Genomic DNA, 16,728 nt, shown 5'->3' with positions numbered 1-16,728 from the left:
TAAGAATTAGAAATTCAAGCTTGAAATGAGCAGATTAGCTCCCCTTTAAGTGTCCGTACATAAACTATTATCTGCTGAGCATGAAGCTCTGCAATGAAGAAGCTTTCAAGGACCATCACACTCTTCAGGTGGTTGGAGTGATACAGTGCAGTCCCAGCATGACAACAACTTAAAAACGGAAGACAAATGCTGTTTAAGCCAGATAAAATCAACGTTCTGGGTAATCAAATGTTCTTAAGAGTAAGGCTGCTATCAGAGGCAGGAATCTAATTTAAAGGCAACACTGTTGGGGTTCAAATCTTGACTAAACGAAGGCAAAAATAGCTCCTTATTGAGTGGGCCACAGCACTTTTCATTAACAGTTTGATCAGCTCACAAAGAGAGACAAGCTCTTTCAGCATGAATCACCTCCCAGTGATTTTCATGACAGCAGAGGCAGAATACTAATAGACTATTTTTCAGCACACATTCAAAGCGGCATTTTCTTGTCCATTCAGGAAGTAGCCATCAGGAACACAACAATAAAGCAACAACAGTGAGTTAAATACAAATGACTGCACTAATTAACAATGAGGCAATCCCTTTTTATGTATGTTCACATTTGCCCACCTCATAAGACTGATTAAATCTTGATGTTAAGTACAAGCGGAGCAGCATAAATCCCTGTTGGGAGCTGTGACACAGTTGTGTTGCTCAGCAGCCAATAGTCACAGCCGTCTGCATCCCCAGAGAGGGTAGGTCCCTCTGCTTCTCTTCTTTCCACTGCCATTGAATGATATATGCGCATGATATTTCCATTTTTTTAAGGCTCGTTGTTTGTGCTTGTTATTGTGATTTAGAAGGTTTTAAATTGTGAAAAAGAAAAAAAGACCTGATCAGCAGTTTTGTAAGTTGCTCAAATCTATCTATAAACTTGCACTGCATTGGGAGGATGCAGAAAACTGGGTAACGAGGCAGTGGATGCTTTATAAAGAGAATTAATTTATTTTCCAAAACTTCTGCGTAGCTGCAGCTGAGTGTGTGGGCTCCAGGTTTATTTATAGACAAGCGTTTTTAGACTCCAGTGTGGGGTGCAGGCAAAAATCATACGCTGAATGTTGCGTAAGATTGGCCGTGGATGCGTGTACAGTATGTAATTGTGTGTGTGACTGTGTGTGTGACTGTGTGTTTGAGGGAGGTAGGATGCAGCTTTGTGGAGGCGACTTACCATCTGTGCAGGAAGTGAAGCAGAGAGAGAGAGAGAGAGAGAGCACAGCACACCTACAAAATGACAAGAAAGACAAGAGCCGGCCCATGTACAGAGACAAAGCAGTGTTCATGTTTGTATATTTGTGCGTGTATGAATGATGTTGGTATTGTTTCCCTCTTAGTACTATGCTCTATTTATAATTCAGGAGGTCATTTCCTGTAACTGAGACAGCCTTGGAGACTCTCGATCGATATTGTGGATCTATTTTCTTGCAGCCAGATCCACTTTTTTTGTTTGTTTTTTTCCCCTCCTGTCTTCGCTCTTAGCGCCAATTCTGTCTCTATCACTCTGTCTCGCTCCATGGGTTGGATGTTGAATGATATGTATGCTTACACAGAGCAAGAAATAATGCAGAAATACACCAAAGCAGCTGATTTTGCAGAGTGTGATTTCCTAATGACGTCATCCATTCTTTTCTGCTGGCAGACACACCTGCCTATGGTAATCTGCACAATTTGTGAAGATAGCTACAAATTCTACATTGGTCTGTTCTTGCCTCATTGTTTTGTCATTGTCCTCCAGCTTCCTTTTCTTTTTTCTACACGATACCGTCACTTCTTTCTTTGTCCTCCAGCATGTCTTTGCTGGGGCCTTGATTCAGATTATTTCACTATTATTAGTTTGGGCCATTGATATATTCTGAACCATTTATCCGGTAACTTGTCTTAAACTTTACTAGGATGTTTTTGTTTGAGGTTGTCTTTTCTGTGCCCAGTGCAAACATTCAAGTCACAAATTACTAGACTGCTGCTACTTTTCTTGAATTGTTTAAATTGTATGCAATACCTAAAATCATGCACAGAAACCCAAGTCCTGCCTCATCCCTAAAACTTCTGCCTGAGCTCAACCTCTAGCTTCAAAATATATAAGATGAGTAAAGTGACTAACAGTTAAATATACAAAATATTTATGGTGGTTTAATCCATATTCAGTCATTTAGAAGTATGGATTCATGAACTGCACCAGAAAGCAGTGACTCTAATTCATACCTAAGTGTGAGCTACTCCCTGTCATGGTCCTGGGTCATGTGACCCAATATTCTGAGTTTCTTGATGATTTTGTTATTCTTTTCAGTCTAGTTTCATTTCAGTTTATCTAGTTACATTCTGTCATGCCTAGGTTACAGTTTTAATTCATGATTTATCAAGCTCCCCATTTGTCTCATCCCTGTGTGAAGTTGTCTGTGTTAAGTCTTCGTGTGTTTATCTGTCATGTTTCATGTCCAAGTTTTCTTTGTTTGTCAAGTTCGAGTCATGTCTGGGTCTCGTTATGTTTCCCGTTTTATTTTGAAGGATCCTTGTGTTTTTTGTTTATAGTATTTAGCTTCACGTCCCCTGGCCTGTCATTATGTTAATTGTTGTCAGCCGTTTTCCCCATGTGATTCCGCTTCCCCTGATCATTCCTTATGTGTACTTAATCCACGTGTTTCTGCTCAGTCGGTGTCAGATCGTCTGTTATCCTCACCTCATCTTTTCATAGTTTCTGTTATTGTGTCAGTGTTTCATAGCCTGCCTAGTTACTCTGTGTTCATAGTTTTTTCATAGAGTGTCATAGTCTTTTTAGTTTACACAGTGTTCATAGTCTCCTTAGTTTTCCCAGTTTCAGTGTTCTGTAATGTTTTTGTCATGCCATCAGCCACAATAAAGGCTCGCTTTATTTTTGGAAACCTAGTTCTGTCTCCACCGTGTCTGCATCTGGTCTACCTCTTCTTCACACCGGCGCACCCCGTCGTGACACTCCCAAATACAAATGTGGTATATGGGAGAGTAACTGTAACTTAACTCTAAGGAGTATTATTATTAAAAAACAACCAAAAATTCAACTACTGCAGCCCACCAGGCTGCATGATGCTGCACTGGTTAGAACTGGCACCTCACAGCAAGAAGCTTCCTGATATGAGCCCCAACTCTGGCCTTTTTGGAATTTACTCTAATTGTCACTCGAGCCATCTTTTAATTTGTTAAGCTTTTTTTTCACTCCATGGCTTCCTGAAACTAAAAGCTATTCAACCAGTTGAATAACTATGCAGGTTTCCTTTGAGTATTCCAGTTTCCTCCTGCAGTCCAGACACATGCATGTTAGATTAACTGATTATTCTACACTGACCATAAAGTGCTTTGAGTCTATATAAGTGTGTTGTTAAAAAAATGACTTGAGTGGGAAAACACTAGATAAATGCAAGTACATTACATTACCACCCTGTGGTGAGTCACAGCAGCTGTGATTTTTCAGCAGCTTTTTTGTTTCCTGGCTCTGCAAAACTCTGAGTGTGAGCATTGTGACAACATGTGACCAATCTGGTCATGTCTTTCTCCATCAGGATGCAGCACTGGGGGTTGAACACCTACCTGTACGGTCCCAAAGATGACCTGAAACATAGACTGCTGTGGAGAGAAGTCTATTCTCCTGAAGAGGAGGGTAAGGACCTCTAACCATAGCAAATTTTCATCCATGGTTTCCTGAAAGCTGTAAAACCAATTTAATCTATTTAAAGGGGAACCACAAGGGTGCAAGTACAATCAGACTATTGATTAATTGTACACTAGTATAGCAGAACTTCTCTGACACATTCTGAAATTTCCCTTTTGGCATTAAATGTGTGTTTCATTGTGATCATAAAGGCATCTACAGTTTTTATGATGTCCATTATATTTTTTGTTGCACCTTTTACTGCGAGAGTCAAGCTGATTTCCACAAGGATACATAAAAAGAGGGGAAGGGAAATGTCAGTACACATTATACCGCAGCTCAGGATTTAGTATGTAATCTTGTCATATAAAAAAAGTGAAAACAAAATATTCAGACATCTTTAATCAGTGTTTAAAAACATTTTTGTCCTGTTTTAAAATTCATATTTAGTATTTTTCACTTTTCTCGTCCTCTCAGGTCAGCTGCGTACTCTCATTGTAGAGGCCCAGTCAAGAGGCCTCAGGTTTGTTTATGCGCTGTCTCCTGGTCAGGACATAGTCTTCTCCTCTTCCTGTGACTTGACTCTACTTAAACGCAAGCTAAGACAGGTAGGCTACACAAGGTCATCTACTACAGAAGTTTCATTGATTTCTGTATTCTTTAAACTCAACCTCATCACTCTGTCCAGGTATCAGACCTGGGTTGCCAGGCATTTGCCATTCTGTTCGATGACATTGATCACTCCATGTGTCAAGCCGACAGCGAGGCCTTCACTTCATTTGCCCACGCTCAGGTCACAGTAACCAATGAGATTTATCGGTTCCTGGGGGAACCGCCTGTCTTCCTGTTCTGCCCTACAGGTAGGCTTGTAGATTGAGGACTTGTTACAGGACTGAAAATTATACAAAAAAAAAATGTAACATGAGCACTTTTTATATTTGCCTCTTCAATAAATATCACTGCTTTTCTCCCTCTCTGTGTAGAGTACTGTGGTTCTCTCTGTTCTCCCAGTGTATCCAAGTCTCCCTACCTGCAGACTGTGGGAGAGGACCTGCTGCCTAACATTACAGTAATATGGACAGGTAAGATGTATATTTGTTATATATATTTTTATTGTGACCCTGTGAACTACAATTTTATTGCTGATTTCATATTATTTTATATTTATAGTACTTGAAGCACTGTCTGTGTTCAGCCATGACAAGTTTTACTCAATCTGTACCACTTGCATATTGCAGATATAATCTTCATTGCTCAGAACAGTGGCTTTTGTTTCACCAGTGAGACCTGCAGCAGGTCTATAGGCCTTAGGTCATGTTGGCAATGGCCCTTGTCCAATTTAAAATAATAGAATTCACTGGTTAGCTAACTTATATGGAGCTCTGACATTGTTATATATGGACAGTATATGCATGTAGTTTACCTGTTTTTTTTCTATGCATTTCCTTAATTGCTTATCTGTTATTGGACTTGATTCTGCTTTCTAGTTGCTGAAAACTCTCACAATTTACTACTACAAAATCCTTCTAAACAGGCGGTGCTGGAAATATGGGGCAGGAAGTCTGTACTGTAGTTCAAAAATGAAAATCAAAAGACCAAATAGGGCACAAAGAAACCAAACTCAGATGAAAGGCTCAAAACATAAGAGATTAGAAACATAAGGGAGTTGCAGCAAGAGCCGGATAGATTGACACTAGAGAGGGAAGGCCTGTAACGTGCAGGTGAAGTCATGTATTTAGGAAGGTGGAAGAAGAAAAACGGGAAAGAAAAAATGCAGAAACTCACATGAGAAACTAACCTTCAAAATGAAGAAGGGAGTAAATCAAAAGAGAGACAGAATGAACTCAGACCTCACCAAAAAAGGGGGGCTGAAGCAGAAGGAACAGAAGGAACACAGAGAAAAACCTTCAAAAACACAAAAGCACCGAAAAGTTTAAGATTCATAATAGAATTTGTAGCTCATTACAAAGCCCATAACGTTAAATGGAACAGAAACAAGTTTGTATTCTAATGATTTAATGTGTTTTGGAGCAGAGCCAGCAGCCCCTCTAGTTTGAATGAGAAACAACCAGTCCCTCCAGGAGGACCAGCTGAACAGGGTCATTACTCTGCATGCCAAACATGCATCAAAGCTTGTAGAAATATTTTAGGTGCGTGTCATTAAAACGTATTGTAAGCACCTTGTAACTCCAGTATTTCACAGTAACATTGTTATCTGACTGTAGGTTTATTTATTTAGCTGTCCTAACGTAAACCTCTTAAATGGAAAATGGTTAACAGATTTTTGAGCACTGGGCTTTCTCTTTCCACAGGCAGTAAGGTCATTTCCAGGAAACTCTCACTGGAATCCCTGGCTGAGGTGGAGTCAGTCCTCCAACGCCCCCCACTTATCTGGGACAATCTGCACGCAAATGACTATGACTCCAGACGCCTGTTTTTGGGGCCCTTTAAGGGTCGAGAGCCTCAGCTTAAGAACCATCTCAGGGGCCTGCTACTTAACCCCAACTGTGAGTTTGAAGCCAACTACATCCCGCTGCACACGCTGGGAAGCTGGCACAGAGCTGGGAAAGAGGATACGAAAGGTGAGGGATCCAACTGAGGGAAGGCAGATGTATGATGAGACAGTCCTGAGTCAATAAACTAATATTGTCTCTGCCAGACCACATCTATGTACAGTTAGTCCCATCGCTTCAGGAGAAATGTTTAATAAGCCCGTGTTGCTTGGCAACTAGCATCATTTTGACCACCAGACAGCCATTGTGTTTGATATTACCTACCAAATAAGCAAAGTTAAAGCTCCATCTGTTGTTCTAAAGTCACTTGTTAAGCTTTCAGCCTACACAGTTTCACCAGCCTCAATCTGCCTTTATTGTAAAAGCTGTTAAAACATTGTGACTTTAAGTCATTTCATTAGTCTTTCTCACACGGTGTATAATAAGTTATGTGTTCGAAGTGTAATGTAAGAATTCCTGTCACGCATCTGCAAAAGTGGGGTGCAGCATCACATGAATTTGATATGTTGTTCATATTCATTGCATCTCATTTAGCATGACAGTAAAATGCATTAGAGCACAAGCACAGTTTTTTTTTTGTCGCGGGGGGAGGGGCGGGGAATTGGATGGATAATTGTCGAAACAGAGAAGCAGTGTAGCGTGTGATGTTCTGAAGACTGGGTGGGGGAGAGGTGATGATTGAGGAATAATTGCACTGTGTGATGGAGGAGGAAATGAGGAGGAGAGAGCCCTCTGTGGAGGAAGAACTGAGCGGTAGGCTGGAGGACAAAAGAGGCTTTCAGAAGAGGAGATGAGAAAATTTTAATTGTTATGGCAGGTTTTGTTGTGCAGACCTGTAAGAATTTCCTTATAGTGTCGTGTAAGCCAATAACCATTACAGAACGAGTATGCAAGGTGTGGCTGTTTTTGGTTGTCAATGCATTGCTGTGTGTCCCCCAGATGAGGAGTGTGAGTACTGTCCTGATAGAGCTCTGTCTGCTGCACTGAAAGACTGGATGGAAGAACTCAACCAACCTTTACAAGCTGGTAAAATATATCTATATATATATCTATATCTATATATCTATCTATCTATATATATATGTATAAACACTGATGAATTATTGCAGTTTATGTTCAGTGTAGTGTTGTTACTCAAACACACAACCTGTGCGTGTTTTTTTTTTCATGATAATTGTAGGCCGGCAGAACACAAGGACAGACCAGCGTGCCTCTGTCCCAACATCTCACTGTAAAACTCCTGACAGATCTGACTGTCCTTCCACCTTCAGAGGAACCTCTACTGTGGCCAAACTCCCAGTCTTCCCCCTGAATTCCAGCTCCCCTCCGTCCTCACCCACTAAAGTCAGTGGGGAGAGGGAAGGACGAGAGTGGGAAAAAAGGAAGTCATACCAGTCTTACCAACCGATCCAGCCACCTCCAGGAACTAAGCCTGGAGCACCAGCGGCTGGAGGACGGGGACAGAAAGCCCAGGTTCGTGGGCTCTGCGGTGGGAAAGGTCTGCTAAGTGAGTCGCAGGTGCGGCTGCTGGTTGGTCTTCATTATCTCCCTCACGAGCACGGCCCATCAGCCCAGAAGCTACTGCAGGATCTGACCTGGCTGAAAACAAACTGCCAGCTGGTCAGTGCTAACAGCAAGAAGGCAGCACCTCAAAAGGTCGGTGAGGATTATGAGGGGAGTTTTTGTTGAGGTACTTGGATTGGTTGTGTACGTTACACGTGAGAAAGAACAACATAATGTTTTTTTTTTATTATGTCCTCAGGTTGATGAATGGCGTGGGCGGGCCTCCAGGTTTCTTTCTCTGTGTGAAGACATAGCGCAGCTCCACTGCAGTGTCGTGGGTGGGAACAACAGGGCTGTGCTCTATGACCTTTACCCTTATGTGTGGGACTTGAGGAACACAGCTCTGGTGGCAAAGGCATTTATATGCTGGCTTGGTAAGGACAGAAGCAATATACTGCTATACTATCAGTGTGACACACTGGACTCTGCACTGGTTTGATCTTCCCTGCTGTACGAGAATGTGCCATGAGAATGAGGCCATTTAAGTACATTGAACTCATATTATCACATTCAAGAAACACCAAAATGGTGCGTTGTCCTGCTGGAAGCAGCTGTCAGAAGACGTATCACTGTGGCCATAAATGGATGGACATGGTTAATAACAATACTCAGGCAGACTGTGCCATTTAAATAGGAAAAAACTTCCCCACATTCTTACACTAAGGCTACCAGATAATGCAGGATCCTTCCTTTCATTTTGTTTACACCAAATTCTGACTGTAACATTGGAATATTGTAGGAGAAATCAACTCATCAGACCAGGCAATAGTTTAACAATCTTTTATTTGTCCAAGTTTGAACTGAAGCTGTACTTTCCTGTTCTAAGCAGACAGGAGTGCTTCAAGGCATGGCACGTAAATCACTTAAAATCACTTAAAATCACTTAAACTTAAATTTGTGAGCTGATCAGATATTTGTGTTAATGAACTGAGACAAGCTTAGCTGAAGGAAGTGGACAGGGAGTTATCTATATATAGACAGATAAATAGATAGCTATAGATAGATATAGATGTAGAACGGCAGAATGTTCACTCCTGTTTCTTGCTTTAAGGTATTAAAGGAGGAAGTTATTTGTCGCTCACGTTCAAACAAGTTTCCACTGAAATTCTGTGCTGTTACAGCTATCCCACAGCAATTGTGCCACGTGTGAGGTGCAGTTGTTACACAATGTATTTCACTTGAACTTGAGAAAGTACAGACGCTTGCGAAGTGTTTTGTCCGGATGTGGTGATTAGGTTAAGTTAATTAAAGAATACTAGATAAATAAATATTACAGTGCTACTGTACAGTAGCAGAACAGAGTATAATAGCATAGTAGAAGTATACCACTTGGTCCTAGTATACTAGAAGCACGCTGCAGCATATAGTTTACCATGCTATTGAACTGATGTTATATTGAGAAGCTGTGTAGTATTATAGTGCTATAGTGTAAGAGCTCAACATAATATTCTGCTGTAGAATACAATAATAGTATACTATAGTATTGTATAATATTGCATGTAACAGATTACTATTGTTTTGTGTATCCAATAATAATTTATCTACTGTCCAGTTGTAAGATTACTATTTTAGTAGTATGCCCTATAGTCTCTGCTCTATTATTTATAGCATTATCTATGTGTATGTAGCACATACTATATACTGTACTGTATTCAGTACTTATGTTAAGAGAGGACACTGGTGGAATCAGTGGTTTTGTAGATTATTGCCAGTCATTGTCTGTGGCTCATTTTTCTCTTACGCTCAAACGTGCCCATTTACTCACTCACTCAGATGGACGAGTGTTGAGTGACAGCTCTGCCCTCGGCTCCTGGAGGAACTGCTTCCAATGTGAGTAAGCCTGATCTCTCATGGTCTTTAAACTTTTTGTATCTGCGCCTGAAAAAAATTACTACAAAATTCAGTCTGAGCTTCTCAGCTCGAGCTCAGTGGAGCCCAGCTGATAGGGAGGACTGAATTTTTTATGACAAGTTCATTTCAGCGAGCGTCTCTTGTGGTGCTGTAATGCTGTAAAGCTCTACAGTTTTATGCTCGACATAAAATTTTCAAGCTGCGCGATCATTGTCCATGTGCACTGGTAACTTTTCTGGTATTTCACTGGCCCTGAACATGTGATGTAGCCTGTCACATATGATTGTTTTTTTCTGTGTTAGGGTGTGGGAAGACCACGGGAGCGGACCAATTGGGAGTAGAGTCTGAGCCGTGGGCGTTCAAGGGGGGTGTGTCAGGGGAGGTGCAGGTAGTGTGTTATATTTCAGATGCCATTCGTGATGTATCTCTTCTTAAATTCTTGATAATATTTTACTCTGCTCTATCAAGTCAAGCCCCCTAAAGCTGCCTAATGTGTGTGTTTTTTTCCCCCCATGTGGTGTGCAGATGCTTCTCCCAGTAGGGAGCAGCAGTGAACTTTTTACTCATCCTCCTCCTCTCTTCCCTACTACTCGCCTCTACAACATCAGGCCCTACCACAGCAAAGACAAGGTAGTCTCACCCACACACAGAAACTCTTGATATAACACAACTGGCAAAGAGGTTAAACAAAAGGGGAATTGGAAAGTCATGTGTTAGCTTTTACAGTTGCATTAAACAACCAGGGAGCAAACCAGTAGATCATGTAGGTGCAACATTTATGGAACTTTCAGGTGGAAATTTAAATTGTTAAAAGTTGTAGATTTTTAGTTCAACATTTAAACATTGGTGTGGGAAGACACATGGTTTAATGGTTGTGTACTTAGGTGGAGCTGTATCGAATGGTCCGCCAACTTCACCTGAGGACACAGGGTGGGCCAGAGTCTAGTGCTGCTCATCCAGATGTCATAGGAGACAGGTGTGTCTGCGTGTGAGAGAGAAAAGAAACCCAATCAGGAAGTGTGCAACGATTTGTCAAATACTGTATCAAATCAATAACACTTGATTTCACTCTCTTAGATGTCTTGGACCATGCCTAGCTTTGTGCCCCGAGTACAGCTTCATCTTGGAGGATGAGCTGGGCGTTTGCGGCTGCGTGTTAGGCATCTTGGATGTGCGCTCCTTTGCCAAGCGGTGCCAGGCCAGCTGGATACCCGCCATGAGGGACAAATACCCACCAAAAATGAACGGCACACATCCAAACACCCAGGTGAATACGTGGGTTTTACCCTCTCACAAGAAGTCAGTTAAACCTCTCTTTTTGGTTGACACCCTATGCTGAAACATTAATGCTCACAGAGTACACAAAGCTATAAACATACCCGACAGACCAGTTTTACATTACGCACATTAACTTAAGACTTATGAGTACCTGTTGTCACACCATCTGGATTCCTCTGTGCAGGATAATAACTCGCTGGGAGTTAGGTGGAACACTTAGGTAGACAGAGACAATAACACACACACACACACACACACACACACACACACACACACACACACACACACACACACACACACACACACACACACACACACACACACACACACACACAGACTGCATTTAATGATTTAATTTAGTATGTGTCTAAGGGCCACCTGCAGTGTTCTGTATCAGCGGGTTAGTGTGTAAACTTGCGAACAGTGCATTCAGATTTACCAGCTGCTGCCATGTGAATGTGACTAATTGTTAATAAAAAGAGAAATGCAGAAATATGGCAAATATGGGGAAGGTAAGGATTTAAGTGCTTTGTATTTTAAATGGTTATTGAGAACTGAAGTACAGTAGCGCACACGGCTGATGTTGTTTTTGCTTATCATCACTGTTCAGTGATCTCTGGCAAAGAGCTAAGCATAAATGGTGGTGAGCAGCAGGCAGAGTCAAACTCTGACATGTGTGGAGGATTCATTTAGCCACTCTGTGCGTCACAGAGCAAACTGACAGCTATGCTGTGGATCATTCACACTTCAGCAGGCAGCCACAGGTGCAGACAAATTTAAAGTTTACCAGCTGAAAGCTTTCGTCACATGCAAACTGGCTAGGGAACAAAAGTGTTCGATCTAGGAATCCATCGGTTAGTCTGCTCAATTGGGAGGGCTGGCACCTTAAGAGGCTTCCAGTGTAGCCAGTAGATATCCACGCCAGCGCCTCCAGTTCCATCTACTGGTCAGTGTTTACAAATGCAGCAAAATGAAAACAAAGAAAAAAAGATTGTCAAAATCTTGGTTTTAAGCTTGCATTTCTGCAAATGCAATCCATCTTTTTCTCTCCACAGGGACTGTTTACTAACATTCAGCCATAGTATGCTCAAATTTGATTGGTCAGGAATACAAGTGGGTTACAAATGGGTTAAAGAATCTACCAAAAAAGGTCTCCCTCATCGACTGATGCTACATATTCATAAGTATTTATCTGTTTATAGAGAACATTTAATTATTTTCCCCTGTTTTGTGTCACATAGTTACATATTACTGGTATGTTATACAAATAGCTGCTTATTACATTACCTCACTTGAAATCTAGTTGCTGTTAGCTAACTCAGTTCCAAGAAAAATGCTTATCAGCTTCTGAGACAGGAAGTACATTAGAGTCATCCCAGAAGTCTTTGCATATAAATATAAAAGCTGCTGATCAAGGAGTGTCTGCTGGGGTCACCAGGAAGTAATTGTACACTTAAAATGTAGCATCAGCAAATCTTAATTTGTAATGATAATTAGTGTTTTACTGTGTGTTTGTATTCATTTTAAGGTTTTAAGGTTGCTGGGTAACTGGAAACGAGTCTGGTACCAAACGTGCCTAATTGGTAACATCTAGTGGCAGCTGGAGGAAGAACAATCTTCTGCAACATGTGAAAGTGCATCTGTGTCTCTGCTCTCCTTTGTGCAGGACCTGATTCAGCTGATGGAGGAGGATCAGGGCGAGTACCCAGACTCGCTGCTCTACCACTTTCCCTCGCAGTTGCGACTGGACGCCCTGCCCGAGCTGGTGGACATCAGCATCAGCCGCACCCTGCTCACCGCCCTCCTCACTGCGCTAAAGGCCAATGGTGAGCTCCACGTGTGTGTTTGCGAGTGTGTCTTTTGTTAAATAAAATTCTGCTGCATATATTAGCATGAATCCGTATGCGCTTATACCCACAAGGATAAGTAAAAGGATTAGAAGATGAGAAAAGAGCAGAAAAGACATGTGGAGGGTGGAAGAATACTCCAATAATGCAAGAAGGGTTTAAGGGAAAAGCTACCTGTAGTTGTTTTCACACCATTAAATATGAGTTATTAGTTGTAATTGCTGATTATGTTGCTTCTTTAGACTGTGTAAAGGGATTTTGTTATGTAATTCTGTTATTTATATGTTGCTTGTATATTTGTATGATTTATTCTTGGAGAAAAACTGATCTGTCAATGACTGCCTCTTTGCTTTGCGATTTTTGTGCCGTGTGTGTGTGTCTAGGTTCTCAGGGTGTGTTCTGTGAGGTGCAGCCAACAGACCGTCAGAGGCTGGAGTTCTTGACTAAACTGGGCTTCCTGGAGATCCTCAGGGGAGAAGCCAGAAGCAGAGAGGGGGTGGTGCTGGGACGGCTGCTGTGAACATAGAACACACAAAACACTCACATAAGCATTCACATGATCTCACACACACAGCCACACAAACACACACACACACACACCACGACAAACAACAAAGACATTTGCACTGATGTGGTAGATACACAAAGGCACTTATGCACAGAGAGGTGTTAGAAATGCAGTGTGCACGGCACAGACATAAACAACTGTGCTTTGCCAAGAAGTGAGGTCCATATTTTTCTCCATCAAGAGAAGAAACCTTATTTTGAGTGACAATTCTGGATTCCTTTGAGTCTGTGTGGCAGTAATGGGGATCAACCCAGAGCTTTTGGAGGGATTTACAAAATATAAAATAAGCTTAAAGTTTAAACCTTTAGCAGGGCTGTGCTAATCTTTCTCAGATTCCATCCACGACTGAGGATTAGAAGATTTCTCAAAGAAAGTGAGCAACAGAAGAGTTTGAGATTGTAGCGGAGTGCTCGATTCAAGCAGCTCTGTGGGCCGTAGGTCTTTTCATCATACATGTATGCATCTTTTTTTAAAGCTGGAATAATCAGTGTTATTGAGTTTTTTAGTACTTTTTCTTATTTGCTTATTTTTGCGGCGTTTTAAGCTGACAACACTACTAGTTTGATTTATTTGCACCACTTTCATCAGGTTAATTTCCTGAAATTGCAGCCAGGCATTGTTGACAAAAAAAGAAACCTCTTTGTACTCTACCTGCTCTCTGTCCAAAGACTAATGCGTCCAATTATTTCTTAAATATAGCCATAGTCATTTTTTGGGAGTCATGGGCTTAGGAGTGCTGATTTCATTGCCAGACTCTTCTACACATGTAATTAGCTACAGAGGATCCTATTTAAGCTTCTATAGCTTGCCCAGAGTTGCTGTGCATACAAAACACTTTGCACACTACCTCCACCCTAGCTCCTCCTTTCAGCTTGTGTCTGGCATAATTAGTACCATATCTGTGGTCTTGGTGATGCTTTTCCTGCCTTACATTTTCCATGTGTACACCCGAAAAAGGCAAGAAAGTCCCAGAAACAAGCCATGCTGCCCAACGTAAGTTACTGCAGATGGAAATAACTGTGTTCTTTTGTATAAAGTGGTCCAGACTGAGGTGATATTTAATGTAATGACCGAGCTTGGTGCTGGTAGGCAGATGTTGTCAGCTTTGGACTGAGCTAGACGTGCCTGTCTCCCTGCTTCCAGCGTGCTAAACTAGCCGTAGCTTCATATTAACCACTCACGGAGCGTGTTGTCAATCTTCAAACTACTTCTAAGTCAAGATGAAATAATCCTTTACAAAACCTGCCCAGGGAAACGCTTCTGTGGCTAACCTAGCGTCCTCCTCTCTTCGCTTTGTTTATAAATGGTCGTTTTCTTTTTCCTGTTTAAATTTAGGATGTTTTCCAGTGCCTGTCCTGCTGGTTTAAAAAGTATGCTAACATCAAATCAGAACTAGGCTGGCATCACTGTTTACACTCGCTTAGATTAGATGAATGTTTACGTGCATGAAGAACAAAAAACTGTGTGGCTGTTCAGAGAATAGGGACACAAACAAATACCATTGTACTGGCATGCTTGAACATACATGATTTTTTGTGGACAGCCATTGTAGCTGTTATGACGTAGGAACAAAACAAGAAAATGCAAACGCATGCGTGCTAAAATTCATTAGAAACACAGTAACACACACTCAGACACATACACAATCTAAAGTTTACACATATTTGAGTTAGATATAACTGATACTTCTCCCTCATTTGACAATTTATACAGCTGTCAGATCTTACAGACATTGTCAGTGTGTAAAAACCGCTACACACTGGCCTAGGTGGTGGTACGTGTGTATATTTTGTATGAGATGTATGCATGTGTGAGTGAGTGCCAAAAAAAAAAAAAACAAACCAAGACAGCTTTGTGGTTCTGCCTCTATTCTAAACAGCAGTGAACACAGGTCTGTCTCATCATTACATAGATGTTGTTTCTACAACTTTCTATGACTATTAGTAAAATACAATTATTGCTTTTCCAGGACTGTTACTGCAACTGGCCAATCATGTTGTTGTGATGTCATAGCTTAAAGACTTATGAAAAGGTGGTTAGGAAGTCAGACAAAAGCGCAGAGAGCCAGAGAAAGGAGAAAGATAAAGGGCACGTTATGGTGCTTCACTGTGTTAACCACAGGACTTTCACCCAGGACTCTGGGGTTTATGTTGCACATGAAACCAAAAGCCATTGATAAATCACCATCGTTTGACTAAGCGGCCCACCCTCTTCATTTTTTAAAGTTAAGTTAGAATTATGCAATTAAACAGTTTGAGAAAATGTTGGAGTTATCAAAACATTAACCAGATGTTGGAAAGCCTTTCAAAAAGCCCTGAAGGTGTCACTTCATGACACCACAAGATTGTGATTGGTCAGCAGTGGTGGGCCTGAAGCAGCGTCATGTATAATGTTCCACGTACAGTTGGTGATTTCCAGCTGTGCGATTAACACACACACACACACACTTGTGCCCGTGTGCACATACAAACACAAACACACACACTCATTCTAAAAAAAGCACAATGACACTCACAATCAAATCTTCAACTTAAAGTATGTAGAACTATGAATGTTCTTTTTTTGTAATGCAGCTTAAGAAGACGCAACTACTGTTTGTGCAGGTATTTATATTTCTACTTTTTTTAACTATTATGCTCGATCAATCACAGACTGAAAGGCACTTTTGTAAGTTTCTTCTTCTTACCAGCTTCATCAGCATTGTCTGTTAAGTACTTCATGTAGTCCCAGATCTGATAATTGTGTAGAAGAGAAAAAAAGGCAGCAAAATATGCATGATGTAGAGGAAATCTTTAGAGAAGATGTCACATTGTTTCTTGCAGAACGCTGTTGTTTCACCTTTATGGAAATTCAGTGTTATTATTATTTTTTTCTAATTTAAAAGTGCGTGTGTGAATGTAGGCGTGCGTGTTTGGGGTGATGATGGGAAATATATGTACGTGAACAATCTACACAGGCAACATGGAGCACTGTGAGAAAAGAAAGCGTAGTAAACCACAATGTTTTTGATTTGGGAGAATTTTTAACAAGTGTCATGAGAATAATAGTAATAATAATAATGATAAAAGTAATAATAAAAGCAGTTGCCTTTAAATTCCAGGCCTACGCAGCTGACCACAGTTAAATTCAGCGTCTCATTATCCAGTTTCCTGCCTGCATTGAGCAACATGTATGGTCTGTGTTTACAGTGAGTTCCAGTGGAGTGCTGTTGTATGTCTATGCAGGGTAATGAACGAGTTGGAAAAAAAAAACCTACCAAAAAAACAAAAAACAAACTAGAATTCAGTCTGTGTTTTTATTGACAATAACAGTAAAACTGTCATAAAAAAAAACAATGATTTTATTGACTTGTTGATTTTCATGCTTATTAAAAGAGGTTTTCTTTCCCTTTAAAGTGCCTGTTTCTGTCGGCTTTGTGTGTCATTTGAGGAAAATAATACAGGGGGCTAA

General features: G+C 41.0%; 1 protein-coding gene across 2 annotated transcripts in view; it reads left to right on the top strand.

The window, feature by feature from the left end:
• si:dkey-183c6.8 (protein O-GlcNAcase) overlaps positions 1–16,672 on the top strand; it is a 20,840-nt gene extending 4,168 nt beyond the window's left edge. Inside the window, exons 3-17 of one of the 2 annotated variants that reach the window (XM_006802429.2) lie at positions 3,570–3,667; positions 4,136–4,266; positions 4,347–4,518; positions 4,642–4,740; positions 5,971–6,240; positions 7,111–7,197; positions 7,352–7,827; positions 7,934–8,108; positions 9,508–9,564; positions 9,888–9,973; positions 10,111–10,215; positions 10,470–10,561; positions 10,663–10,852; positions 12,530–12,689; positions 13,094–16,672. In XM_006802429.2, the coding sequence (XP_006802492.2) occupies positions 3,570–3,667; positions 4,136–4,266; positions 4,347–4,518; positions 4,642–4,740; positions 5,971–6,240; positions 7,111–7,197; positions 7,352–7,827; positions 7,934–8,108; positions 9,508–9,564; positions 9,888–9,973; positions 10,111–10,215; positions 10,470–10,561; positions 10,663–10,852; positions 12,530–12,689; positions 13,094–13,230 (2,335 nt within the window). In that variant the 3' untranslated portion in view covers positions 13,231–16,672. Of the gene's footprint in view, positions 1–3,569; positions 3,668–3,902; positions 4,008–4,135; positions 4,267–4,346; positions 4,519–4,641; positions 4,741–5,970; positions 6,241–7,110; positions 7,198–7,351; positions 7,828–7,933; positions 8,109–9,507; positions 9,565–9,887; positions 9,974–10,110; positions 10,216–10,469; positions 10,562–10,662; positions 10,853–12,529; positions 12,690–13,093 lie in introns of those variants that run through there. The other variant, XM_035912852.2, reaches the window with a different exon arrangement.
• The last annotated feature ends 56 nt before the right edge of the window (positions 16,673–16,728 follow it).

The sequence above is a fragment of the Neolamprologus brichardi genome, chromosome 3 (genome assembly GCF_056152115.1).
Source record: "Neolamprologus brichardi isolate AB-2024 chromosome 3, ASM5615211v1, whole genome shotgun sequence".
NCBI lineage: Eukaryota > Metazoa > Chordata > Actinopteri > Cichliformes > Cichlidae > Neolamprologus > Neolamprologus brichardi.
The sequence above is the reverse complement of the archived record's forward strand: the minus strand, read 5'-3'. Positions and strand labels throughout refer to the sequence as shown.